Source organism: Poecilia latipinna, unplaced genomic scaffold, assembly GCF_001443285.1.
Source record: "Poecilia latipinna isolate Pla-1442-1.1 unplaced genomic scaffold, P_latipinna-1.0 Scaffold46, whole genome shotgun sequence".
Classification (NCBI taxonomy): Eukaryota; Metazoa; Chordata; class Actinopteri; order Cyprinodontiformes; family Poeciliidae; genus Poecilia; species Poecilia latipinna.
The window spans coordinates 247,201-272,070 of NW_015112662.1; the positions used below are offsets into that span (position 1 = coordinate 247,201).

A 24,870-nucleotide genomic window follows, 5' to 3' on the forward strand; every position below is an offset into this window, starting at 1 on the left:
TAGAATTTTATTGGGATCATTTTAGGTACAACTATGACAAAGACGCTAAACTATGTTTTGAAGAACAATAAATTGTCCCAGTAATTATTGTGAAAAACAATGACAAGATATTGATAATGTCATAATAATGCAAGTTCACCCTCTCAGTGACTAATACACTTTAATTTTGTAAAGAACACTTAACATAGGAACTAGAAGATATTTTAAATATAAAAAATTTATTTATATGTTACTGATATTTATTGATAAACTCGAGAAAATCTGTGGCTAAAATAAAAACTGTTGCTGAAGATGAACCTGACGATCTGCTCACCTTGAGAGGAACCTTAGGAGCGTAAGCTGCTTCTCTCTTCGCCATCAGAGACAGCTTCTTCATGAGCCACAGCAAAGAAGGAGGCCTGTTGTCTTTTTCATTATCAACCTCTTCTTCCTCCTCCTCCACTTCCTGTTCGTCTTCGTGATCGCCGTCGTCTTGATCAGCGTCCTCTCCATTTCCCGTCTCATTTTTCCCCTCTTCTAGAGTGGTGATGTGAGACTCTGGGGAGATGAGGTAAATCACCTTTCCAACGAAGAGGAGGTTTTTGATCACCTGCGAACAGGAAGTCGGACATTTATGCACCAGATCAAACTGCAGAAGTTAAACTTGATGTTTCAGGTGTAACTTCGTACCTGCTCTCCCGACGCCGTGTCCAGGAACTTGGACTGCAGCTGGCTGCAGAAGCTCAAAGCCAACTCTCTCATCTGGAAACAGAAGGAAAGCGGAAGTGAGACGCAGGAGTTTAAGACGGATGCGAAGCCAAAAAAAGTGATGTTGGGCTCACCTTCTTGTCCAGGTTGTTGGTGATGAAGTCTACAGCCGCCGGGTGAGACGAGGCGTCTCCCTTCGTTTCCCTCCAAACGGCGACCAACTGCTCGGCCGGCTGAGCGGCGAAGAGCTGACCGAAGAGCTGCGAGGCGGTTAGCCACACCCAGCAGTGAGGGTGCCGCAGGTGGGCTTCCACGTGACCTGAAACGGGTTTGAGGGGTGTTCAAGAGCGAATTTGTTTTGGAAAGAGGGTGGGGCGTCTAAGACATGCTTACCCCACATGTGAAGCAGCGTGTCGTGAGGCTTCCTGAGCTCCAGCACACCGCAGTGTTTGTTTAATTTGGAGATGAGGGTGAGATAACTGAACAGCAGCCGGTCGGCTCCTTTCTCCTCCTCGACCTCATCGATCTGACGGGGAGACGTGAAGATTCTTTACAATTTTTCCATCCTTTTCTAAAACGACTTTGCTTCTACAGTGTTCCACCGACTCAAAATTAGGACTTTTTAAGACCATTTAAGACTTATATCTCCACGGAAATGTACAAATTTCGCTAGCTGGTTGGCAAGTGTATGTTAGCCGTCTCAAATCACAGAATGAACAGAAAACGTCTGAGTGTGACTTCAACTTTTGCCTGACAGAAATGTCCCGGAAGAAAAAAAATACACAGAATATGCGGGATTAAATAGTCCTGTCAAAACAAAACTTAAGACCTGTGATTAAATTACTTTTTAAAAACGAATTTAAGACATTTTCAGTCCTTAATTTTAGTTACACGAATGTAAGACTTTTTAAGGATGCTGTTGTATGTTTACTCACATCTTCATAGGCGTCAGGTTGGATCTCTTTCTCCAGCAGAGGCAGCAGGTCGTCCAACCGACTGGAGAATTTCTCCTCCTCCACTTCCACAAACAAGCCGCAAACCTGAACGCCGACGCGCCGCAGCGTGGTCTGAAGAGGAAAACATCGACATGGCTTTTAAAAAGGATGTGACAATTAACCGATAGGTCTTTAAATCTCTTAGTTACGAATAATCCCTGAACTTTTCCACTTTTGTCGCACTAAAGCTACAAACTACTGGACTTAATTGGGATTTTAGGTAATAAACCAACACAAAATAGGGAATAATTGTGGAGTGGGTTGTAAAATCTTTGTGCGCATCTATATTCACCCAAAAAGAAGAAAACTGAGCACAACAATGAGTTGGTCAATTATGTAAATTCAAGGGATGCACCGATTGAAGTTTTCTGGCCAATCACCGATCTTTAAAGAGTCCAATTTTGTTTAAAACACAATTATCCCTGATTTTGACCAAACTTAGGTAAACTTATGAATTCAAGAGAAGCTACAAAGTTTTCAGACATTTAGGAAATAGAAAGAATTTGGGTAATTTTTATCTAAAACAAGAGAGGCTTGAACACAGACAGTGTGTCTTTTTATATTTGGTATCAACTGTACCGGTCGATCTCCAATCCCTCAAAATGAAGGAAATCGGAGCCGATTTATCAGTTCGATCCCACACCAAAAAAGCATTTGTGATAAAATGTGGAAACGTTCAGAGGTGTGAATGCTTCAGCACCTTTTCTGCAGTGAGCCAGACGTTGACATAGGAGTACAGCACGTTTTGGTGGTGTACGTCCAGCTGGCCGAGCAGCGTCTTGATGGCCATGGCGGCCATTTTCTTACAGCGCACCGAGTCGTCGTTGACGATGATCAGAGCCAGAGGGGGGAAGAACAAGCTGCTGTACTCCGCCAGCAGATTCTGAATGACAAAACCAGAATGTTATTCATACATTCGCAAAAATCTGTAATTGTCAGGAATATCGTGATAGAGAGAAAAAACAAGGATTCGAACCTGAGGGAACATCTGGAAGATGGAGGCCAGCAGTTCCAACACCGACTCCCTGCCGGTGTCCAGCTCGTACTGCAGCTGGGCCACCACGAAGTCCAGGTGGGACTTCAGCTTCTTCCCCAGCGGGTAGTCCAGCAGGTACTTCAGGTAGATCTGCACCGCACAAAACCTACGGTCAGACGCCAGCACAGACCTCTGCTTCAGAAACGCCTCGGCTTGTTCTTACGTGTCGGCAGTGAGTTCTGATCATGTTGTTGCTCCCGGTGACGGACAACTTGGCCACCTTCTTCAACACCTGCTCCATCTCTGGGACGATGAGCTTCCTGGACAGGATGGCCTGGAGTGGTCCGACGCATGAAAACAACACGGCTGAGAGGGGGGCCGAAGGCTTCCTGACGCCGTGTTGCACCACGGAGCTACGGCGCTTACCTTGAGCAGGCCAAAGGCGGTGGCTTGGCGTGACTGGTCGTAGATGTCCTCCTCGGCGTAGCCCAGCAGCACCTGCAGCTGCGTCTCAGAGATCTTGTTACTTTTGATGTTCTTTACGAGAATGGTCATGGTCTGCACAGCAGAGCGAGGTCAGTTCAGTGTCGGTGTTTAGTTAGTCCATATGCAAAAGAGTAAAAAACAAACAAAAAAAAAAACTGTTGTTTATTAGTGGAAAAACGTATTTGGACGAGTCTTCCTGGGACAAGAATGTGGCCTTTTAAGTGGAAAAAAACACTAGAAGAGAGGGGGAGAGAGAAAGAAAGAAAGAGAAAAAGAGAAAGACAGCAAGAAAGAGAGGAAAACAAAAACAGAGAGAAAGGGAGAGAGAAAAAAAGGCAGGAAAAGACAGAAAGACAATTTTGCTGGACGATAAATTGTCCTAGTAATTATCGCTATAAACGATAACGTTGTTGTTTCGAGACATCCAAAACATTCTCAATAAACTACAACCAAAAGCAAGAAATAGAATTATGATGTAGTTGTAAACTTCAAAAATTTCTTGCGTATTTCTCCTACAGTTTGCATTTCTCTCTACCTTGAAGCAGTTCTGGACCAGCTGGTAGTTCTCTCCCCGCGCCGCGCCGGCCTTGGAGTAATCCTTCAGCAGGACAAAGAGCTGCCTGGTCAGCTGCTGGGCGTTCTGCTTCACGGCCGGCAGAGGGAACCTCAGCAGCCAGGTGAACGCCACCAGAGCCTCGGTGATCACCTGGGGAGGACGCGTCGTGTCAGGTGGGATTTGAACAGCAGCGACAGAAAGGTAACCACGGTGACGGGGTAAATGGCCAGTACCTTCACGTGCATGGAGTCAAGGCACTGGAGCAGCAGCTGGATGAAGGGATCCAGCATCTCCAGAGCCGACGCCTCGGATGAATTCACTTTAGATTTCTTCAGACTTAAGTGGAGCAACTGGAGGATTCGAATGTGGAATATTTAATGACTTGTAGCTTAAGAGGGTAGATCAAACGGTGCAGACCACTGTGTGGGTTTGGTCACCTTGAGTCCGGCGTCCACCAGGATGTGCATGTTTGTGCGGCTGCTGACAGGGGCTTTCTGCCCCCCTCTCTTCGGGGTCGGAGGCAGCAGCAGGCAGCTGGGAGGGGGCAGCCTGGGGTCAGGGGGCGGCTCCACCGACGCTTTCTCTCTGGAAAAAAACACACACAAAGCAGCAGAGCGAGTTAGCCGCTGCCGCCTCAGGGTCGGTTTGAGCGTGTTAGCGTTAGCAGAAGAGGTGGGGGGGTTGTCTGGCCTACCGGTCCCTCTTGGTGAGCAGCGGCAGGCTCTCGCTGACCAGCCCGTGGCTCAGCAGCAGCACGTCCCGCGAGCTCATCCCGCTGTTTTCCAGCAGACCCAGGATCAGCCGCCGCAGCACGGCCGCCACACGGTTACACACCTTCAGACGAGAGGAGGTCTCCAGGATCTGGAGCGAGGAAAAGAAAGAAAAACAAAAAAGAAAAAGATCTTTACAGATGTATACGGGGGTTTGAACACTTTTTCTCACTGCAAAATTCTAGCGCTTTTCAAGCATTTCTCAGCTAAGGTTTAGTTCATAAAAGTGAACTAAAAAAATCAAAACAAAACATTTCAATTAATTTTTCACTGTAGATTCTACAGCAGTGACAAAGTAAACTAAAACTTAACAACATAAAAATATGTTTCTTAATGTCTCTTTCACACAACTTTTACACATGAGTGGTGTGAGGAAAAAACATTTAGCAAAAAAAAAAATTATAAAAAAATACCCCAATTCAATTTGTTGAATGTAAAAAATACAAGCAAACCATTCGTTCAGTTACACAGATGAAGTCATTGAGCCATTAGGAATAATTAATAAGGTAATTAACCTTCCTGCTCAAATTAAATGCTTAAACACTCATACCAGGAAAGTCACAAAAATATCTGTAAAAACATGTTCTTGCTATGTTTTCTGGCATTTAGCAAGTAAGAATAACTTTTAGATTTCTAACTGACCTCAAACAAGAAAATTGATTTAATTTCAGACAGTTTTAAATAAAAATGTCTCTTACGTTTTATTATTTTGTTAAACAGATTAGAAATTTAAGCTTCTGATCAAACATTATATTGCACTTTTTTTTTACAAAACTGAGCAGTTTGAATATCAAGCACCTTCAACGACTTTATGCACAAATCAAGCACTTTCCAAGCCTTTGAAAACACCTGCAAAATATTCAAGCCTTTTCAAGGATTCCCAGCAGCCAATCGAACCCTGAACACCACTAAATCCCGCCTCTTCCTGCTCGGCTCCGCCCTCACCTCCTTCAGCGGCAGGACCAGCTTGGTAACGCTCTCCTTGCTGCAGAAGCGCGCCAGCAGCTCGTACGAGTCCATGCTCTTGCTGTGTCGCGCCTCCATCACCTTGGAAACGATGCCCTTGACTTCCTTCTCCTCGGCGACGGCGCCGAACAGCTCGTTGTTGAAGATCTGACGGGCAAAGAGCGAAAAGCGGCCATTTAAGGTGAGAGAAGAAGAACTAGAAGAAAACTGAAGAGTTTCTATGTGGAATCTGGAGGTGGGAAGCTCTTACTCCGATCAGCATGCTCATGCAGGGGTCCAGGTCTCCGCTCTTCAGCATCGGGCTGATGGCAGACAGCAGGTGGTACACTGTGAACGTCAGCACGTGCAACTGGTTGGACGGAGAGCGGAAAACGGATGAGAGAAAAACCAAAAGGTCTTTACTTCATATACAACTTTGTCACATTCTGCCACAAAATGATAAACGTCAAAGTTTGCAGCATGTACAAGATGGTCAGAGATGATAATGTGATTAGGGCCAAAATTAGTACTAGTTGCACTAATTAGCAACTAGCACAACTAAGTCTATGAGGTCACAGAGCCCTATGAGGTCACAGAGGCATATGAGGTCACAGAGGTCTATGAGGTCACAGAGGCATATGAGGTCACAGAGGCATATGAGGTCACAGAGGTCTTTGAAATATGGCTTCTTTACTTGAACGTTTTGGGAGAAAAGGTACTTATAAGAATAGTTTTACTGTACTGTACTTGAGTCATATTTCTTCTTTTGTGTTTTATACATCCACTGTTTATATCCTTGTTTATTTTGTATTATTAAACTCTTATCCTATTTGAAATGTTACATTTCCCCCTATTCTGGGGATTTTGTGTGACCCCCAAAATGAGCCAATGCCCCCCTGCTAAACTCTTCTGGAACCGGGCCTGTGTATCACAAAGCAGGTACTCAAATAGACTGATGTTCAATCTATTTCACAGAGTGCTAGTTGCTTATTAGCAACTAGCACAACTAGGCTATATACAGCTCTGGAAAAAATGAAGAGAGCACTGCACTGAACCCTGTTGAAAACCTCCTGGTTAATTCAACAAATATTGATTTCTGAACTCTTCCTGAGGTAAAACAATAGTATTGTTGCTTCTAAATGAATATAACTTTTTTTTTTTTTTTTTTTGCATTATTTGAGGTTTGAAAGCACTGCATCAATGTCGTTATTTTGACCATTTCTCATTTTATCTAAAAAACGTACTAAATTTATGGTTGGAATTTCAGAAACGTGTTGTCAGTAGCCCATAGAATAAAAGAACAATGTTCATTTTACTCCATTTATATATTAGCAGCTGGTTTCCGGTAGCCACAACCGCCTGGAGTCACATAATGCAATTACGATGTTTGAGTGCGACTCCAACTTTTGCCTGACAGAAAATTTCAGCAGGACAAAAAAAATAAAAAATACATACAGGATTAAATAAATCTGGAATGACAAAATTGTCTGGAGGATCAAGGCACATTTGTGAGCTAAAATGGCCCAATCAAAGTGCAGACCTAAATGAAATTGAGAATCTGTGGCAAGGCTTTATAATTGATGTTCAATCTTATTGAGCTTGAGGAATTTCACTGAGAAGAATGGAGAAAATGTCCATCTTTAGATACACAAAGCTAGAAGAGATTGTAGCAAAATACCTTTGTTGGTGATTTTGTTAAAAAAAAAAAAAAAAAAAAAAAAAAAAAAGATATGTATTCTTTTCATAACTTCCCGATCACGTGCCACTTTGTGTTGGTCAATCACACAAACTCTAAATCAATGATTTTAATGTAACAAACAGACTATTACATGCTAATATCTGCATGCGTTGCATGTTCTCCTACCTGGTAGCCTTTGACCAGAACGCCCTGCATCTCTTTGAGCAGATACTGCAGGTACCTGCAGCCCAGAGTCTGCAAGATCTTCACCAGCGTTCCTCTTGCTACGTCGCGGATCTCCTGGAAGCGGTTTCTCAGCAGGACACAAACCTTGATCAAGATGCTGGAAATAAAGAAGAAAGCCGACGCTGTTAGTCACCCACATGTCAGGAAAACCTCCCTGATTTTTAAGGGAAAAACCTGACCTACCCCGGGAGGTTGGCCTCCATGATGTGAGGAGGCAGAGTCTGCATGAGCTTCACCATGGCGAACGCGATGGGAATGCGCACCACCTCCTCATCCTTCACGTCTTTGGACTTCACCGCTTTGTGCTCCTCGTCACGCTTCACCTGAAGCGAGAAATAATAATCTGAGCTTTAGTTGCTGCTGGGGAGCGTTTCCTGATCCAGTTCCTGCTCTCTACCTTTGCAGTGAGGCACTTGTTGAGGCGGGGCAGCACGCTGTCGTTCACCGTCTTGTGGATGGCAGCCATCAGGGACTCCAGCTCCTCTCTGCTTTGGGGCAAGCCGCTGGACACAGGGGGCGCTGTGGGAGCTGCCTTAGCTGGGATTCTTGACGCCGCCGCTCGTGCGGCAGATTCGGTTTCCATGGGGACGCTGGCGGAAGCCGCCTTGTCGTCGGTCTCCATGGCTTCTTCGTCGTCGCTGGTGTCCAGCTCTATGGCCTCTGCCTCGTCTTCGACATCCATCGCTGCCGCGCTCTCGGCTGGGCAGAAATAGTTGAGACATTTATTATAAAAAAAAACAAAAAAACTTTGATATGGAATTACAACAGGTAGATAAAGGTTTAATAGAATTTATGCCAGGTGGTTTTTGGATGAAATAATGATGAAATACATCGATGAATTGGATGGACAGACAATGGACTGAGGGAAGAATGGATGGATAGACAGGAAAAAAACATGGATGGATGGATGGAAAAATAGAAGGTGGAGTTACAAATTGAAAGATGGATGGACGGATGGACAATCTGATGGATGGACAGATGGACTTAAAAAAGAATGCTGAGGAACAGGAACAAAGTGCATCTCCTCCATGCTCGTCCGGACCAGAAAACGCTCCAGTCTGTTTACAGATCGGATCTTTGCCGCTCCTCCTCTCACCTTCTCTGGCTCTGGCAGCCTCCATCTCTCTGCTGAGGGTCTGATGGTCGAAATGGAAGGCCTCCAGCACAGTGACCAGCAAACTGCAAACGGGGAGCAAACAAATAAATCCCCTGAAATGAGCCAGGAAAAAACAGCTCTCGGTCGTCCAGCTCCCTACCTGACGGCCAGTTTCTGCTCAGCCTGCGCCGTCTGCAGGATGTGGACGAAGTGCTTCAGGTAGTACAGGTATTTGGACCAGGTCAGCTTGCGGCACACCGCCCCCACCACCTCCACCGAGGCGGTCGTCATGTTCTCATGCTGCGGCGTGAAAAGTGGACGAGAGTGTTAAGGGAAAATAAATTTTAAAAAAATCACCTGTAAGAAAACCTCGTTTATTCTCTGCCGTCACCTTCAGCATCTTCTCGTCCAGCAGGGCGGTCATGGCGTACGGCATGATGTAGTTCTGAAGTGAGCGTGGGGTCATCGCCACGGCGCCCTCGGTCAGCTGTTTGGCAAACCTCCTGAGAGCGCGGGCTCGACGGTGGATCTGAGCGAAACGCACACACTCACAGGTCAGTTCAATGGCCCAAACGTGGGACATACAGGAGGAGGAGTACGGGTCCGTCTAATACCTGGATGTGCTTCATGTGCTCAAAGAAGTCAGACTCCGGGTCGTTGTAGTCCGTCAGCTGCACCAGGTCTCTGAACTCTTTCTTAGTGGGGAAGTTCTTCACCAGACAGGCCAGGACGGAGGTGTATTCATGCTGGACGCTCTGGAAAACAAAACAAAAACACACGGAAAGAGAGAAAGAGAGATTGGATTCAGGGCTGGAGCTGCAGAAGAGGCAGCAGGCATGATATAATGTAAGATCATCTCAGTTACAAGATGAAAAATGTAGCAAAATGAAGGTTTGAACACTTTTCCCACAGTAAAATTCAAACACTTTTCAAGCATTTTCAAACACCGTGTATTAAAGATAAAAAAAATAAATAAAAAATTTATGTATTTCTTTTTATTAGGATTATGAAAATTTAGACTTTAATCAAGCGTTAGATTACAGTTTGAACATCAAGAACTTTAAAAGCTAAATGAAATTCAACCATTTCCAGGGATTTGAAGCAGCCAAACAAACCATGTAAAAAGCATCAATGGCACGGTTGAGAATTAAAGACACACATAAATATCTGTTGAGAAATCCTTCGGAAATGTATTCACAGCCGTAAATACAACTATCCACAAATCTGTCCTATTTTTGAATAGTTTGAATGGTCTTGTTAAAGTCCAGACCAAAATAAAACTGAGAATCTGTGTCAGGACTTGAAAAGTAATCCTAATAGGTGAAATCTGTCCAATCCAGATTAAAATGTCCGTCTCAGGAGGACTAAATCCAAATGCGCATTTGACTTTTTTAGCATTCTGTTGTTAAAAAAAAGCTTGGGAACCACTAAAGAAATGATCTGGATGCGAGTTCTTGTACCTCGGTCTTGCTGTGGAGCCCCTTGTGGACGGCGTCCAGGATGGTGTGTTGTATCAGATCTCTGTAGATCTGCACCCCGGCGCCGACGGCCGCCACCTGGCTGATCACTGCCGACACGCACAGGGTGGCGTTGTCTCCCAGCGACATGTCGCCGATCTGCGTTTAAGGGATGAAAGAATCACGTCCAGCTTAACGGTGATCAGCTTGATCACGACGGGAAGTGTGATTTTAGATTTATACTGGAGTGATGTCCTGCACGAACCTCGTATGTGTGGAAGCAGTTGTATATGAGGACGTTGATGTAGTCCAGGTCCAAAGTTTGCATGTCTTTGACCCGCTTTGTCGCCTCTTGGAAAGCCGTCAGCCGCACGTCAAAGTGGATCTCATCCAGGTGGCGGCTGTCGAATGCGTTCAGCTGGAAAAGGTTTACGCATTTAGACCAGCTTCGATACTCCTCAGCTCACGATAACGGGTAGAAAAGCTCACCTTTGTCGCTAAATCTGTGATGTATGTGAGCGAAGGGTCCAGATCCGAGAGAGTCTGGCAGCAGAGAAGAGAACACATTACCGATATACCAATATCAGACGTTAACATGAAGACTAAGCAAGGCAAGAAACAGAAAAATGAATAAGTTGTTAATATATTTCTAGCCAAACTTCATTGAATTTGTTAAAGGATACCTGGTAAACGGTGGTGAGAGCCTGCCTGGGTAACTTCTTGTGAATGACGGCGAAGAGTTTTCCGAGTGGCTGCAGGAAGGCGGAGGGCTGGTCGCTCTGCCGCAACAGGTTCTGGATGGTGGCCAGGAGGTCCAGCTCTGTCTCCTGGGACAAAAACATCACACCCTTTAAGAAAAAAACTCTATACAACTAGAGCTAAAGCGATTAATTATGATTAATCGATCGCCAAGACAGCCGTCAACTTATTTAGTAACCAATTAAACTCTTTTGCTGAAACAACATCACACTCAGTGCAAAAAAAATATTTACATTTAAGATGAAAAACCTTCTTAGTGTGAAAATATGTTCTATCCAGAACTCCACTAGTGGCAGTTTTAGCTTCACCCAGTTCAAATTTTGTGATAATCTCCTATTAAGACATTTACTATCAATTTATTAACCAGTTTATCTACAAAAAAAAAAAATCAACAGATTAGTCTCTGCACTTTATCGTTGTTAAGTGAAGAAAAAGGGTTGAGCTTTTCACATGTCGATGTTAGGATTTTTTTTTTTTTGATAAAGGTGAACCTTTGCTACAGAGGATCAAGTGTTCAAAGAATGCTACATTGTTGCATTTCAGGTAAGTAAAACTTCAAACATTGGGTTTTGCAGTGGCAGACCAACATATAGAACTAGTCTTTTCTCTTTTCTCCACACCATGATGTTGCCGCCACCATATTTATCAACAAAAACAAACATTTTAATGGAAGTAACATGACAAAACAGCCTGTCTACGCATATCGAGACAAGCAGTGTTGGAAGTCTCACCTGAGAGTTGTTGCCTCTCACGAGGTAAGGAAGCAAAAGGTTGATGAGCATCGAGCTCTGCTCCTTGTCGCTCACAAATCGACTCACCCTGACAGAGAGAAAAAAAAAAAATATTTTTTTTTATGCAATCCATTTTGAACACCGAGAAACTAAAAAAAAGGCTCGAGAGGAAACAGATTAAACAAACTCACTTGGAGAGGATGTTGAGCTCTTTGGCTACCTGAGCTCGGAATTTCTTCTTCTTGAGTCTGTCCGGGTTACGAACCACTCCGCTGAAATACTGCAGCAAGGTGGTGATGTGAGGCAGCAGCAGTCTGGAGCCCTGAGGTAAGGATTCTGGAGAAATAGAAAATATAAAAACAAAGTGAATATTCCGCTTGGACAACGCAAAATTAAGGAGCTTCTAAGGGACTAGTTCTGAACCTTCTGTGATGAGGGCGCCCTCTGGAGGCTGCGGGAACACGCAGCCATTCACGACGACCTCAGACTCTTCTTCGGAGGTGACAAAATCTTTGGCTGTTGCCAGAGACTCTATCATATCCATCACCATGGCGACGGTGGCCGGGGATGCGTTTTTGGCAGACAGGAGGGCAAAGACGTTTAGGAGGATGTCGCACTCTGGGTGGTCCGGCCTCTGCTTGGCTAGGAGGGGGAAATACCTAAAGCACACACACAGTGAGGCTCTTAAATGTTCACCAACAATTCCTGATTAATAATAATTAAAAAGACATTCTAGATTAATGCTCCTGAGGGAGCCTGACCTGGAGTTCTTGCACCACACGTGGATGAGCTTGAGCAGGGGTGTGGGGGAGTAGGGGCTCTCCGTGGGGAGGCGGCACACCTGAACACGAACAACATCTAAACTCGTTAGCAACACGCTGAAGTTTGGAGCGGGATAAATGTGACAGAGGTTAAAAAATTTTTTATAAATAAATCGAAGCGCACCTGAGGCCAGACGACAGCCTGGAAAACGCCGTCGATCTCATCTGGGGTGAAGGCGTACGAGTCGAACGCGTCGAAGAAGTCCTGGATCCTGAGGATACCGAGTCTCCTCAGGTTCTTCAGGGGGTTAAAACATCCTGCTCGCAGCTGGGAGAGGAAAGATGAAGGTTTTTAAGAGCGTACTGTGTGGAAACGGAGAAAACTAAGACAAAATGAGCTTTCTTACCTGCTGTCTTTTTCCCAAGATGGTGGACAAGGAGGCGGTGACGCACAGCAGGATCTGCAGGACTTTGGGCAGGTACATGTTGATGAGGTGACCCAGCTTGTGCAGGACAACGTTGATGATGTTCAGCAGGCTGTGCTGACGGCCCAGAGGAAGGACGGCGGCCATGTTGGTGTCAGCTATGGCCCTTTCCACCGCTTCCAGGCAGGATCCTGAGGACCAAACAGTAGAGATGGGCGGACACATACAGAGTCCGTATCAGTAGCGATACTAGTGTGGTGAGATCGATGCTTTAGTTTCAGATTCCGTTTTGGAATTTTATTTTATTTTTGTATTGCTGTTTCTCAACTCCACCTCAAAAAAGATTTTGTATTTTTATTAGTTTTTTTTTTTTACTTAGAAAAACATGCATACATTTTATTATGTTAATATGTTCTTAAAGTATTTTGTAGACACCTATAAACTTTGAATTATTTAGTTAAGAAGTTGAAAAAAAGAAAAAAAAAACACAAAACACCTCCTAGGACGATGGTTTATTGGGGCCATAAAAAAAACTTACATTTTTTTTTAGATTAATTTCAGAAATTCTGTTGGGGGGAAAAAAAAAAAAAAAAAAAGGGAAACTTTTGACATTCAAAAGTCAAACTTTTCCCGTTTTTCTAGAAAATTTCTGCGATTAATCCAAAAATTTCTGAGCTTTTTTTTTTTTCCAAGCAAATTTTCGGATTTTCAAACTCAGAAATTTCATAGTTTTTCTAGAAAATTTCAGATTTTTTGACGGAAATGTAATCTTCATTTTTGTTTTTGTTATTCTATGTACAATGGCCCTAATACACTGTTGCAAAGGTCAGAAGTTTGAGGATATATTAAACTTAAACAATAAAAAAAGTATCAGTATTGATATTGGCCCTGTATTTACTTGGTATGAGATTGATACCAAAATATGCAGTATTAAACATCTGTCAAATGGATATTATGTTTACTCTTGTATTTAACAGCCAGGTATTTTTACTTTAAGCTATACTCTAATAAAACAGTTGCTACACAGTACAGTAACATGCTAGCAGTATGTTCTCAGAAGCTCACCTTGGCTGTAATGGCACAGAGGCTCCAGAAGCAGGTCGATGAACATCCCCAGCTCCTCTGATTGGCTCCCCGCCAGGAATCGCAGAATGATGGCGGACCGCGTGGCGGCGCTCGCCTTTCCCTGGAACTTACTGCCGGCTTTACTGCGCAGACGGCCAAACAGGATCCTGGCATGCACGCACGCACGCACACACACACACACACACAGATTTTATTTTTACAGCCAGTCGCATCTGTAAACCAATCACACTCATTTGTAATATAGTTTTCCCCACCTGTAAAGCAATATCTTGTCAGTTCTTCTTGTTTTGCTTTAAAAATAAAATCTACTCTTTCTAAAGCTAGCTTGTAGCTCGATCAGAGCTGATTCGGACACTTTGAAACCTCACTTAGAACATGATGTGGTTCTGGAGTGGTTCAGATCACTGACATAAATAATGTCAGATGCTCCTTTGCACTGTTGACATGTGGAGTCCATCAGGGCCTGATACTTGGGCCACTGTTATTTTGTTTTTTTGTATCTCCTTTTATGCAAATAATACTGAAGATTTTGTGCACTTCTGTGCACAAAATCTTTTAACTAAAAAAAAAAAAAAAGCCAACTTGAAAAAAATTGTCTTAAGGACGTGAGCGTTTTTACAATGGGACCAGGGCGGACTGGGGTGACGCTCGAATGTCTCTGTAATGTCAAAATTGGTTGTTATTTTTTTCGGGCATTTTTTTAAAAGTACTTTTCATATATAAATCCTGCAGTGGAACTCCAATGTATTTTTATTAAGAGTAGACACTCTGCATGTCTCACCTCATGAGCAGTGGAATCAGTCTGCTTCTGTGGGAAGCGTCGACTACTCCCGTTTCCTCAGAAATGTTGAAATGGACGATCTCCTCTTTGAAGTGTCTGTCATCCAGCAGCCGCTCAAGATTCTCCCTGCGCACACACACACACGCGCGCAAACGCTAAAGTTCCGAAAGACGCAGAAAGCAATTACCCAGCATGAAGCAGGAACAAGCCAAACAGCTGGTATCGGCAGGTAAAAGAGCCTTTTATTTGCTGCTTCTCTTTTTCCTATGCTGGCAGTAGGTGACCGTAGTGACAGCTAAATTAGCCCTGAACTGCTCTCCTGTCTGCAGCCTGGTTCAGTGTGAAGTAAAAGGATAGCTTGATAGCTACAAGCAGTGGCCAAAAAGTCAGTTAGCAGCAGCAATTCAGTCAGAGTGGACATTCCTGCGTCCGTAACCATAGACGCAGATGATGAGAGCAGCAAGCTATCAGAGATGGAAACCAGGAAAACAGCCAAAGAGAAGTTCCTTACTTATAGGGGACGATGTTGGGGTCTTTGTAGGTCAGGACACACTCCAGCGCCACACACTGGATCTGCTGGTCCTGATGGCAGAGCAGCTGAGGGCAAAAACACAAGAAGGAGAAATCAGCTCAGTGATAAGACAAGAGAAAGTGTGTGAGCAAACAAAATGATTCCACATATAAAGTGTTTAGCTAACTGTTTCATTGATGTTATACGTTTTGGCATTAAAGCTAATGCTAAAGCACTATTTAATAGAAAAAAAGGTTGTTGTTTTTTTTTTTCTTTAAATAAAATTCATTTGTGGGTTGAGCGTTCACCTGTGAAAAATTTGACAAATTCTATCTGCCAATACCGAAAACATTTTTTTTTGCCTAAAATGGAACAACATGGCATTCCTTCAGTGAATGCCTGATGCATATGTCGCTAAAAAATGCTTCAACATGTGGAAAATTCAGCCCTTTTTGCCTGACTCAGCATTAATACAGTCCAGGGATAATCTGTTGATTCTTTTTTAGATTAACTGAAAAATAATTGATTAGCAAAAGCTGCTTAAATAGAGGATTTGTTTTAATTTTTTTTTTACAGAAATTGAACCAGGTGAAGCTAAAACTATGTTGGGTGTTAACTATTAATCTATTTCTAAAATAATAGGGCTGGAATGATTAATTGCTTTAATTGAGATTAATTGATTATTCAAAAAAATTTCAAATAATTAAGCAATCTACTAACTGGAGTATAGAAATTTAAAAAAAAAAAGTAATTTGCTGAAAAAAATCCAACATATTCAGCACAATAATTAAGTCAAAATTGTAAAAAAAAAATATATATACATTTTGCATTTAATAAAAAAAAACCAGCTTTGTTTATAAAAAAAAATATGTTCCCCAAAACAGATTTTTACAAACAAAAATGTCGCTTCGTTTTAGTTTCACCATTAGTCAGTAGAATGTTAATTTTTGTTGTCAATAAAAGAACTGCATTATTTGTTTATTTGCATCTTTTCATGTATTTCTTATATTGTATAAGAAAGGCCATAAAGTGTCTATTTTAAAAATCTGTAGAATTGGTTAATTTTTTTTTAATCCGATTAATCGTCAAAAAATAATCGCTAGTTGCAGTCCTATGATGATTAATCGCGATGAATCTGATTGATCGTTTCAGTCCTACAGTAATGTGTTGGGTACCTGGTTGTAGAGCTCACTGAGGCTGCTCTCCAGATACAGAGCCCGAGGGTTGGTGAATTTGGTGAACACCTTCAGATGTGTTATCAGCTGTCTGTAAGAGAGGTTAGAACGCTCATTCTATGAAAAAGCTTCACTTCTGGATCCTAAGCTCACATGGAATTCTGGGTTCTTACTTTGCGGCAGCTTTCCTCGGAAGCGTCTTCCTCTGATCCTTGGTATCCTCTTCCTCCTCTTCATCCTCCTCCTCTTGTTCTTCTTCTTCTACTTCCCCCTCTAACCCCTCATGGACCGTGTCGCTTCTTTTCCTCAGGTCCTGAGTGGGTGCGACCAGCATGTCGGCGGGATAAAACTCATTCCTGTGGAAGAAATGAGCGTCACTATCGGGAACTCGCTCCGGAGTGTGAGAAACAATCGCCCGGTTGCGGCGTTCCACCGACCTGACGAAGCGGAGCAGCAGGGGGCTCAGCTCTCGGCTCCGGGGCTCCACCCGGTCCGGGAACTGCACCATGGCTCGCCACAGCAGGTCGCGGAAGTTAGGGAAGTCGGTTCTCTCGTCAGGGTCGGAGGTCAGCCGGAGCTGATCCAGGAACAGCACGCCCACGTCCCCGCTTTCGATGACGTCGCAGCCGGGCTCGGCTTGGGGGGCTGACTCTTCTTCTTCTTTGTTGTCGTCGTCTTCGTCGGTCATGCCCAACTCCTTCTCTGTAGAGATTTTTATAAAGATTTTCAGATAGATCATCTAAACATAAGTGAATAATTATGAAGTGGGAGGAAAACTTTGATCTATTCACGAATAAAAATCTGTATTTATATTTCCGGACACCCCTGAGTAAAATACTTTTTGCCAACATCAAATATACTAAAACACAGCAGCTCAGCTCTCAGATAAGGCGGTGGCAGCATCATGCTGTGGGGATGATTTTCGGAGGGAAATTCTAGAAAAAAGAGAGTTTAAGGCCTGAAAAGGCCTGAGGCTGAAGTTGACATTCCACCAGGACAACAACCTTAAACATCCAATCAGAGCTACAACACAAAGCTTCAGATGAAAATGTATTCCTGTATTGGAGTGGCCTAGTCAAAGTCCAGATGTAAACCCAGCTGCAGTACTGAAGCAGGATGTGAAAACTGCAGTTCACAGATGCGCTTCACTCAATCCGACCAAGCTTGAGCCATTTTGAAAAACGACAAAATCCTTGCCACACCAACTGGATTCAGACCTTGACTTTAACTAGACCATTTTACCGATTAGATTTGCTTTGCTCTAACCCATTATAGCTCTGTGCGTCTATAGCCACTGTCCTGCTGGAAGGTGAACCCAGCTTTCTGTAAGAAAAATAAAAGTAGCATCCCCATAGCATAATGCTGCCACCACTATGTTTATGCATGTGAATGGTGTATCCATTTGAATATTCAGTGACATTTTCTTCCTATTTTTCTTTACAAATTTTCTTAAATATTTCCTTCCTTCCACATACATTTTGTGCTACTTTTTGTCAGGCAACAAATAAAATAAATAAATATTTATTTTCATTGCAGTTTGCAGCTTTGGCAGTGTGAATATTTCTCCAGGGGGTCGTGAATGCCGCCCTCCTTACCTGCCAGCTCTGCCACCATCTCCAGATGTTCATAATAAACCCCCCAGAAGTCCTTGTTCTCCATTCCTCTGGCATGGCTCCTGAAAGAAGGACAAAGAAATGAGTGATTTAGAAAAACCACAGCCGCCTACTGAGCTCAGACCAGCACAGCAGCTTCACAGTAAAACCGCAGACGCAGCGCTCGGTAGCGCAGCGACGGATAGAAGTATAAATTCGGTCGTACTCACACCACAAGTTCAATGACTGCATCCCACAGCGGCCTGAAGTTGACAAACAGCATGGCAATGAGATACCTCAGAGGGACCTGAAGGGAGGAAAACAGTATGCTGCCATATCAGACCTATTAGAATGTTAATTCAAGAAACATTTTTGATGTCTTTCTTCATAATGTTTTTTTTTTGACAGGTTACATATTTCTATGCTTTGCTGAATCACCAAGGAGTTTTATGATGATATTCTACGGTACTATTGTGATCATAAGAACTACTTCTTACATCTATTTTTACTTTACAATAAAAAAAAGGATGTGTCACAGTAATTATAGCCCCACAAACACAAACACTGCTCTTGATAAACATTCCCACTAGTAACATGCCTCTTTAGGACACCAGTCACATAAAGAAGAGTGATGTAAGGCATCACTAAACTACAGATGGTGACTTTATTTTTACATTTATTGACATTTATTTATTAATGCTTTCATTGAACAAATGGGAAAAAGACCCATCAATCTTGACAATAAGGACAGTTTTTGAGATCTTAAGTTTAACTGGAATTTATTGTGACAACAATAAGTCAAAATTCCCAATCCCAAGGTGAGACTCCCTTAAATGTAGAAAAACTGAGAAGAAAAGCACAAACATTACTTGTTTAGTTGTCTGCCAACCCCAACATGAATAATTCAATTCAAAAATACTTTATTGATCCCAAAGGGAAATTAAATGTTGCTACTGTAGGTGGTGATGGCAGCGGGTACCTGCTGGAAGGTGGCGGGCGGCCCCCGCGGCAGGCTGCGCTGCACCAGGTCGTGCCTCAGCTTCCGCAGGTGGAGCAGCTTCTCCCTGTAGTCCTGCACCGACGCTGGGACCAGCTCGGCCAACAGGCAGACGGCGAACACCGACTGCGCCTCCGCACTCTCCTCATCCTGAAGAGAGAAAAATGAAAAAGGTTACCGACACCTTAGCACCAGCGCAATGAGGCGACGCGAGTCGATCAGCAGCAATACCTCGCTGTGTGGAGGGAGCTCAGCCTCAAACTGGGAGAAGATCCTCAGCGTCAGCAGGCGGATCTGCAGGTGGAAATTAATTAATTAATTGTTGCAAATAGGGAAGCTTGCTTCCCTATTCCCTGTTTATCTAAAATTGATTGATCTTGACTAATTGGTAAATGGCCATTTTCTTAAAAACCTGAGTTTTCTCTTGTATCAAGAGGGTTGACTATCTTTCCATAACATGAAGGGTTACATATTTTATAATGCTGAATTTTTTAAAAAGCACATTATATACACATTTTAATGTCAGTTGTGTTAAATACTGACTAAACATTTAATTGTGGTTATCTCATGTGATTAAATGTATGCATATTTGCAACAAAACAGAAACTTTTTATTTTGCTGAATAGAAAAATAAAAAATTAAATAAATAAAATATATGAAACACTAAATCTCCCATGAACAGAGAGATGTTCAAGTACCGCCTGAGAAGAGGAGCGCTGGCTTTATCGCCTTTATAGCAGAGCAATAATTTTTGGTTGAGAAGTTGAAACCGCTTCGCCATATAGCACGACTAAATGAGCGCTATTAATGTTTTAACTCAAGGAACTTGTTGAGTGTTTATATTTCAAAACACAACCGCATAAAGTGCATTTTCCTTCCTACAACGGACTCCGTTTCGACTGTTTCTCATTTCTGTTATGGGATAGCTCCGCCATTTTTAATTCTGTATCTGGCTCCGCTTAAGGATGACCAGTGGCGCCACCTGATGGGTGGCGGCCAAATTACAACACTAAAAGAAGGTTTAAGCGGGCGTTATTAGTTATTATTGGCACTAATTTTAATCTAATAAACAATTAATCAACAATTAATTACAACTTGATAGTTTTTTTTTTTTTTTTGCACCGTTGTAAAAATTAGTCAGAATGCTTTTTGTTTAGGTGGAAACAAACCTTGGAAATGTTTGAGGAGAGGTTGGAGTGCAGTTTGTCATAGATCTCCAGCAAGGCAGCGTGGGACAGATGTTCCGATGCGCCGCTCAGCGACAGGCGGGTGTAGTACAGGTCTCCCAGCAGCAGAGCCGACATGTCTGTGGGAAACCGCCTGCAGGAGCGACGGGGACGACGTTAAAGAGAAATATCATGTATAAAATTATTACAAAACAGAGGCTGCGCCTACCGCAGGACAGAGTGGACCTTGTCCACAGGCAACACGGAGAGCAGCTGGGCAGAGCTGTCCAATGAGAGGAGGCAGCTCAGAGCCTGTCTGGCTACAAACACAGCAGCTGGAAGAAGAAAACACATTCAGGCTTTGTTTACATCTCACAACAGGATTCGAGATTTAAAGACGAAATGATTAGCTAAACATTAATCTCCACTGGGTTCTCATGTAAAAACCTTTGCGCTACTTTTCATGACGGCGTGAAAACATCTTTCTACCGGATTATACAGCCCGGCTTGCCAGGGAAGACGCTGGCATGCCCTCATACCTTTTCCCATTTTCTCCTCCTCAATGTCCTGGAGAAGGTGATTTAGAAAAGCTGCTACAGAAGGGAGGACTGCAGCCGAAGACAGAGGTCTAAAAAAACAAAAAAAAATCGAAAAGAGAGACACACGTAGTAAAACTGGATAAAACTTTGACAATATGGGAGATTCTCCCACTACATGAAAGCTGCTGTGTGAGATTTGAGTTGTTTCTAGGTCTGTCACAACTATACATTTTGCTAGATGATACAATCTCCCAGCAATTATTGCGATAAACGATAATATTGTTGTTCTGAGACCATTTCCAAGTAACATAATGATAATGGCATAATAAAGCAAGTTTGCCCTCTGTAAGACCAATACATTTTCATTTTGTAAAGAACACTCAACACTGGACCTGGAAGATATTTTAAATATGAAAAAATAAAACCACAACAACCAACAACTACAAATGGAATTAAAAACAAATACCACACACACAACCAAAACCATCTGTAAACAAAACTGCCCTTCAAAACATATCAGTCGTCAGAATGGAAATTATTGAGCTCGTTTAATTTATTATGCGATTAATTGTAAATTGTAATTGACCAACTGCTTGTCGCGACAGGTTTCGTTGTTTTACCTGAGGTGCGGCAGCAGAACCAGGGCGGCCCACGGCAGCGACAGGTCAGAGACGGGGCGCTCCTCTGGGAGTCTGATCAGGGACAGAACCAGCTCTGGAACCGTCTGCTGGTCCGACTCCTTGCTGCTAACAACAACAAAAAAACAACAAAAAAAACATTGACTTTAACATGTGTTTTACTAGGATTCCATGTGACAAAGTTAACAGATAACAATTAACCAATGATGAAATTAGTTGACGATTAATCAAGATTAATCCAATTAAATTGATTAACAAATTAGCTGATGAATAATCATTATTAATCTGATTAATCAATTACTAACTTAGCTGACAATTAATCATGTTTAACTATTTATGTTGTGGGAATCATTTTCTTTAGGGACAGTAAAGTTAGTCAGAGATTAGAAGATTAACTGAGCTAAATACAGGACAAGAACGACCTCGACGTACAACCTGGGCTTCGGTTTTTACAAATATATAAAATCCTGATGGGACAGTGAGAAGCTTCTGGAAGTAATATCTCACCTGGTGATCTGACCGGTGAACAGAAGCGGGTAGGTTTCAAAGGCCATGGAGCCGTCGGTGGGGGGCGGGGCTTTGGCCAGGATCAGATCGACCAGCGCATGGAGAGCGCCGTGCCGCGACGGGGCGTCTCCGCGTCCTAGCAACCCGGCGGCGAAGTGCAGCAGGCTGGGGAGGAAGAGCTGGGAGAGGATGCCGTCCGTAAGAGAGAGAGGGGACGGGAAACACAAGAGAGCGTGCAGGAAACCAGCGGAAACCCACCTGTTCAAACTGGTTCATGGTGAACATCTCCTTGGTGAACTCCAGGATCAGATCCTGCTGCAGCCTGCCGCCGAATATCTGGTGAGCAGATGAAGCAGATTTTAAGACAGAACGAGGGGACAGGAACACTGAGGTTTTAGGTTTGCAGCTGCACCTTTTGGACCATTTGTAGGATGAGCGCGCTGGGCAGGCGGAGGTTCTCCCCCAGCAGCAGAGAGGAAACGATCTGGAGGAGGAGGCGGGAGCAGGAGGCCGACAGGGAGGAGCTGTCTATCAGCCGCACGCACATCTGAGCATCAGACAGGCCAAGAAACAGACAGAAAGTTTTACCTTCATGGTTTGGAAGGGAGACATTTTAAGACCTTATAAGTAGGGCTGGCCGATTAATCGATTCTGCTGATTAATTAAATTTATCGGTTAATCAAATTTTGGGGTTTTGAAGATTTAATTATTGGAAATTCTGGATTTTTTTTTTGCAGCTGTGCACTCAGTGGGTTTCCACAGTTCAAAGTGATGTCAGCCCACCCAGGGCGGCCATCTTGTTTGACAAGCGTGTTTTACAAATTCTGTTTATTTGGACTTTGAAGTCAGATCAACTTTCTGACAAAATATTATGGTTAAAACTCTGATTTTTTTTTTTAATTCCAAGAATAAAGTCATAATATTACAAGAATAGTCGTATGAGAATAAAGTCTAACTAGTGTGAGAATAAAGTTTTACCCATTACCAGAATAAAGTGGGAATATTAGGAAAATTAAGTCTTTTAATCCTCATTTTCAGCAGCAGGATTTGAAACGATCGTGCAAACGGCTGAGTCTAAGTGGAAGAAAGAATCGCACGGACTACGCTGGTCACATCAGATATGGATAATTCTAGAAGATTATGTCTCAAAACATAATCTTTTTGTTTTGAGACAAACAAAAAGATTTGTCTCACTTATAGTGTTTTATAAGTCCTAATTTTAGGACTTATAAAACACTAAAAAATTGTTTGTGTTCTGCTAATATTAAGACTAAATTCTCAGTTAAACCAAAATTCTTGTGGTGTAGCTGGAATACTTCAACTGACAGAAGGGATGATAGAAACAAAAGCCACTTTTTGAAAATATTTTCTGTCCTTTTTAAGTAATTTTTGTAAGAAAAGAAAGCAAAAATAAATAAATAAATAAAAAAAATGTTGGTTATATTTTGAAGCTACATCGCCTAGCTCTGCTTATAAGCCAACCAATCTGAACGCTCAGTAACCTCGCAGACTGTCTCCGGGTTGGTGACTTTAGCTCCGCCCCTGTGGGACACCAGGGTGTGGAGAACAAACAGCAGCCTCTCCAGCTGCTCCGCTGCCTCATCCGTTTTCCCGGCGGCCTCCGACAGCTCCTCCACACTGACCTGAGACAGGAGGACACGTGAATCACAACCTCCTGCTCTAAAACATTGAGTGGGTTTCTCTTTGCAACGACGGTCTGACCTGCAGCGACTCCCACAGAACCAGGAAGTGCTCCTTGTCTACATAGCTGGCAGCCGCCTGGACCATGTGATCCAGAGCGTCCCTGACGGCATTCCAAGGCAGAGAGACGCCCCGGCTGGTTGTGGGGCCGAGCTTCCGCCACGCAACAGGAAGAGCCTGAAGAGGGTAAAAATATGAGTCCTAATGCAGCTCTACAGATAAAATCACAGATCAATGCATTTATCACATGCTGTTATGTTCTATTTAATCCACATTATGTCACATCAAGGCCTTCTCGGGATCATGACGCAGAATGCGACGAAAACCTGTTTAGGATTTTCTCGTCTCAAATGCAAGAAAGGAAGCTACAAAAACGTGACTTACTGTGGCGGCGCAGGAGTGGAACATCTTCCGGACGCCTTTGCACATCTCAAAGAGCAGCTGACCCGCGCCCTTCACCTTGTCAGGGTGCTGGGCCAGGTCTGAGAACATGTGATTCAGCAAAGCGTCGAGATCTGGAACCTGTCAAAAAAACAACAACATAATAATAAACGTGTACTTAAAGAGAAAGAAAACTACACGGTATTTGTGAAGTGTAAAGTGACCCACCTTTCTCATCAAGAAAGAGAAGCTTTCGGCCGCAAAGTTGCGGATGTGCTCTTTCTTGTGTGCCAGCAGCGTGCTGTAAAGACTGTGGAAGGAAGGCGTCGCTTTAAAACAGTAAAGTCAGCTGCTTAAATTTGCAAACAATAATCCCTAAAGGCTGCTGCAGAAACACACACATTGCTTTTAGAACAAGGGTTAAATAGGAAAGTCGGGGAAAGAAATAAATGAGAATATTGTCATTTTGAGACCATTTTGAACTGAAATAATATAGTATAGTGACTCAAAGGTCAAACAAAACTTTAATTTAACACTGGAACTAGAAAGAATATTAAATAACCAAAATAAATAAACAATAATTAAAACAATAATTTAAAATGTATTATGCCCAAAATTGCATTTCAAAAAAATAATAACGATTCAGCTTAGACAGGGAAGACAGGTTAAAGTGGCAGATTGTGCAAACTTTAATTTCCTCAAAATGCCAACTTTTGAACAACATTAAATGAAAACGATTCATTTTAATTTGTCACGCGATTAAATTGTGAGAGGATAAATCATCACCTGTAAATGTTGGTCATGTCCTTCACCATGAGCCTCCACAGGTACTTGTAGAGGTAGGAGAGGCAGGTGAAAGCCCACTCCAGCACCTCCGTGTCCTTGGTGTCCAGCAGGGAAGTGAGGAGGAGGAAAAAGTCGGGGAAGTGGGGATAAAAGTCGGTCTGGAGGTCTCTGGCCAGCTGCACCACCAGACTGGAGAGAAGGAATAACAATTGATTAAAAAAAGGTTAAAATGTTGGTATGTGGAACTTAAATACACCTGATAAAATGTTGGATTGGGAGGGTGGAAAACTTACTCTAGTAGGGGCTGGTAGGCCAAACTGTTCTTGACTGCCAGGTGAGTTTTCAGGCTTTCCACTATGGACTTCTGGTGGAAAACCAGCATGTTGAAGGACTGGCTCTTGTTGGACACCTCTTTTAAAAATGTAGCTGAGAAGAAGAAAAA

General features: G+C 43.0%; 1 protein-coding gene across 1 annotated transcript in view; it reads right to left on the reverse strand.

Annotated features, from left to right (window-relative positions):
- utp20 (UTP20 small subunit processome component) overlaps positions 1-24,870 on the reverse strand; it is a 34,988-nt gene that overhangs the window by 2,066 nt on the left and 8,052 nt on the right. The window contains exons 10-64 of the mRNA XM_015049469.1: positions 24,722-24,854; positions 24,429-24,617; positions 23,871-23,952; positions 23,646-23,783; positions 23,283-23,438; positions 23,063-23,203; positions 21,973-22,107; positions 21,819-21,896; positions 21,561-21,739; positions 21,036-21,161; positions 20,416-20,504; positions 20,106-20,211; positions 19,880-20,030; positions 18,942-19,004; positions 18,693-18,860; positions 17,944-18,020; positions 17,717-17,796; positions 16,559-16,823; positions 16,295-16,477; positions 16,122-16,212; positions 14,947-15,032; positions 14,436-14,561; positions 13,634-13,800; positions 12,551-12,759; positions 12,328-12,471; positions 12,144-12,223; positions 11,806-12,041; positions 11,574-11,718; positions 11,383-11,470; positions 10,576-10,719; positions 10,382-10,435; positions 10,158-10,310; positions 9,896-10,051; positions 9,050-9,190; positions 8,827-8,964; positions 8,596-8,735; positions 8,436-8,518; positions 7,737-8,038; positions 7,523-7,662; positions 7,280-7,436; positions 5,687-5,785; positions 5,416-5,583; positions 4,395-4,561; positions 4,138-4,285; positions 3,934-4,050; positions 3,680-3,850; positions 3,085-3,216; positions 2,882-2,992; positions 2,659-2,808; positions 2,383-2,565; positions 1,623-1,754; positions 1,081-1,213; positions 822-1,006; positions 670-741; positions 314-589 (exon numbers count right to left, since the gene is read on the reverse strand). Of these exons, the coding sequence (XP_014904955.1) occupies positions 314-589; positions 670-741; positions 822-1,006; positions 1,081-1,213; positions 1,623-1,754; positions 2,383-2,565; positions 2,659-2,808; positions 2,882-2,992; positions 3,085-3,216; positions 3,680-3,850; positions 3,934-4,050; positions 4,138-4,285; positions 4,395-4,561; positions 5,416-5,583; positions 5,687-5,785; positions 7,280-7,436; positions 7,523-7,662; positions 7,737-8,038; positions 8,436-8,518; positions 8,596-8,735; positions 8,827-8,964; positions 9,050-9,190; positions 9,896-10,051; positions 10,158-10,310; positions 10,382-10,435; positions 10,576-10,719; positions 11,383-11,470; positions 11,574-11,718; positions 11,806-12,041; positions 12,144-12,223; positions 12,328-12,471; positions 12,551-12,759; positions 13,634-13,800; positions 14,436-14,561; positions 14,947-15,032; positions 16,122-16,212; positions 16,295-16,477; positions 16,559-16,823; positions 17,717-17,796; positions 17,944-18,020; positions 18,693-18,860; positions 18,942-19,004; positions 19,880-20,030; positions 20,106-20,211; positions 20,416-20,504; positions 21,036-21,161; positions 21,561-21,739; positions 21,819-21,896; positions 21,973-22,107; positions 23,063-23,203; positions 23,283-23,438; positions 23,646-23,783; positions 23,871-23,952; positions 24,429-24,617; positions 24,722-24,854 (7,763 nt within the window). The remainder of the gene's footprint in view (positions 1-313; positions 590-669; positions 742-821; positions 1,007-1,080; positions 1,214-1,622; positions 1,755-2,382; positions 2,566-2,658; positions 2,809-2,881; positions 2,993-3,084; positions 3,217-3,679; positions 3,851-3,933; positions 4,051-4,137; positions 4,286-4,394; positions 4,562-5,415; positions 5,584-5,686; positions 5,786-7,279; positions 7,437-7,522; positions 7,663-7,736; positions 8,039-8,435; positions 8,519-8,595; positions 8,736-8,826; positions 8,965-9,049; positions 9,191-9,895; positions 10,052-10,157; positions 10,311-10,381; positions 10,436-10,575; positions 10,720-11,382; positions 11,471-11,573; positions 11,719-11,805; positions 12,042-12,143; positions 12,224-12,327; positions 12,472-12,550; positions 12,760-13,633; positions 13,801-14,435; positions 14,562-14,946; positions 15,033-16,121; positions 16,213-16,294; positions 16,478-16,558; positions 16,824-17,716; positions 17,797-17,943; positions 18,021-18,692; positions 18,861-18,941; positions 19,005-19,879; positions 20,031-20,105; positions 20,212-20,415; positions 20,505-21,035; positions 21,162-21,560; positions 21,740-21,818; positions 21,897-21,972; positions 22,108-23,062; positions 23,204-23,282; positions 23,439-23,645; positions 23,784-23,870; positions 23,953-24,428; positions 24,618-24,721; positions 24,855-24,870) is intronic.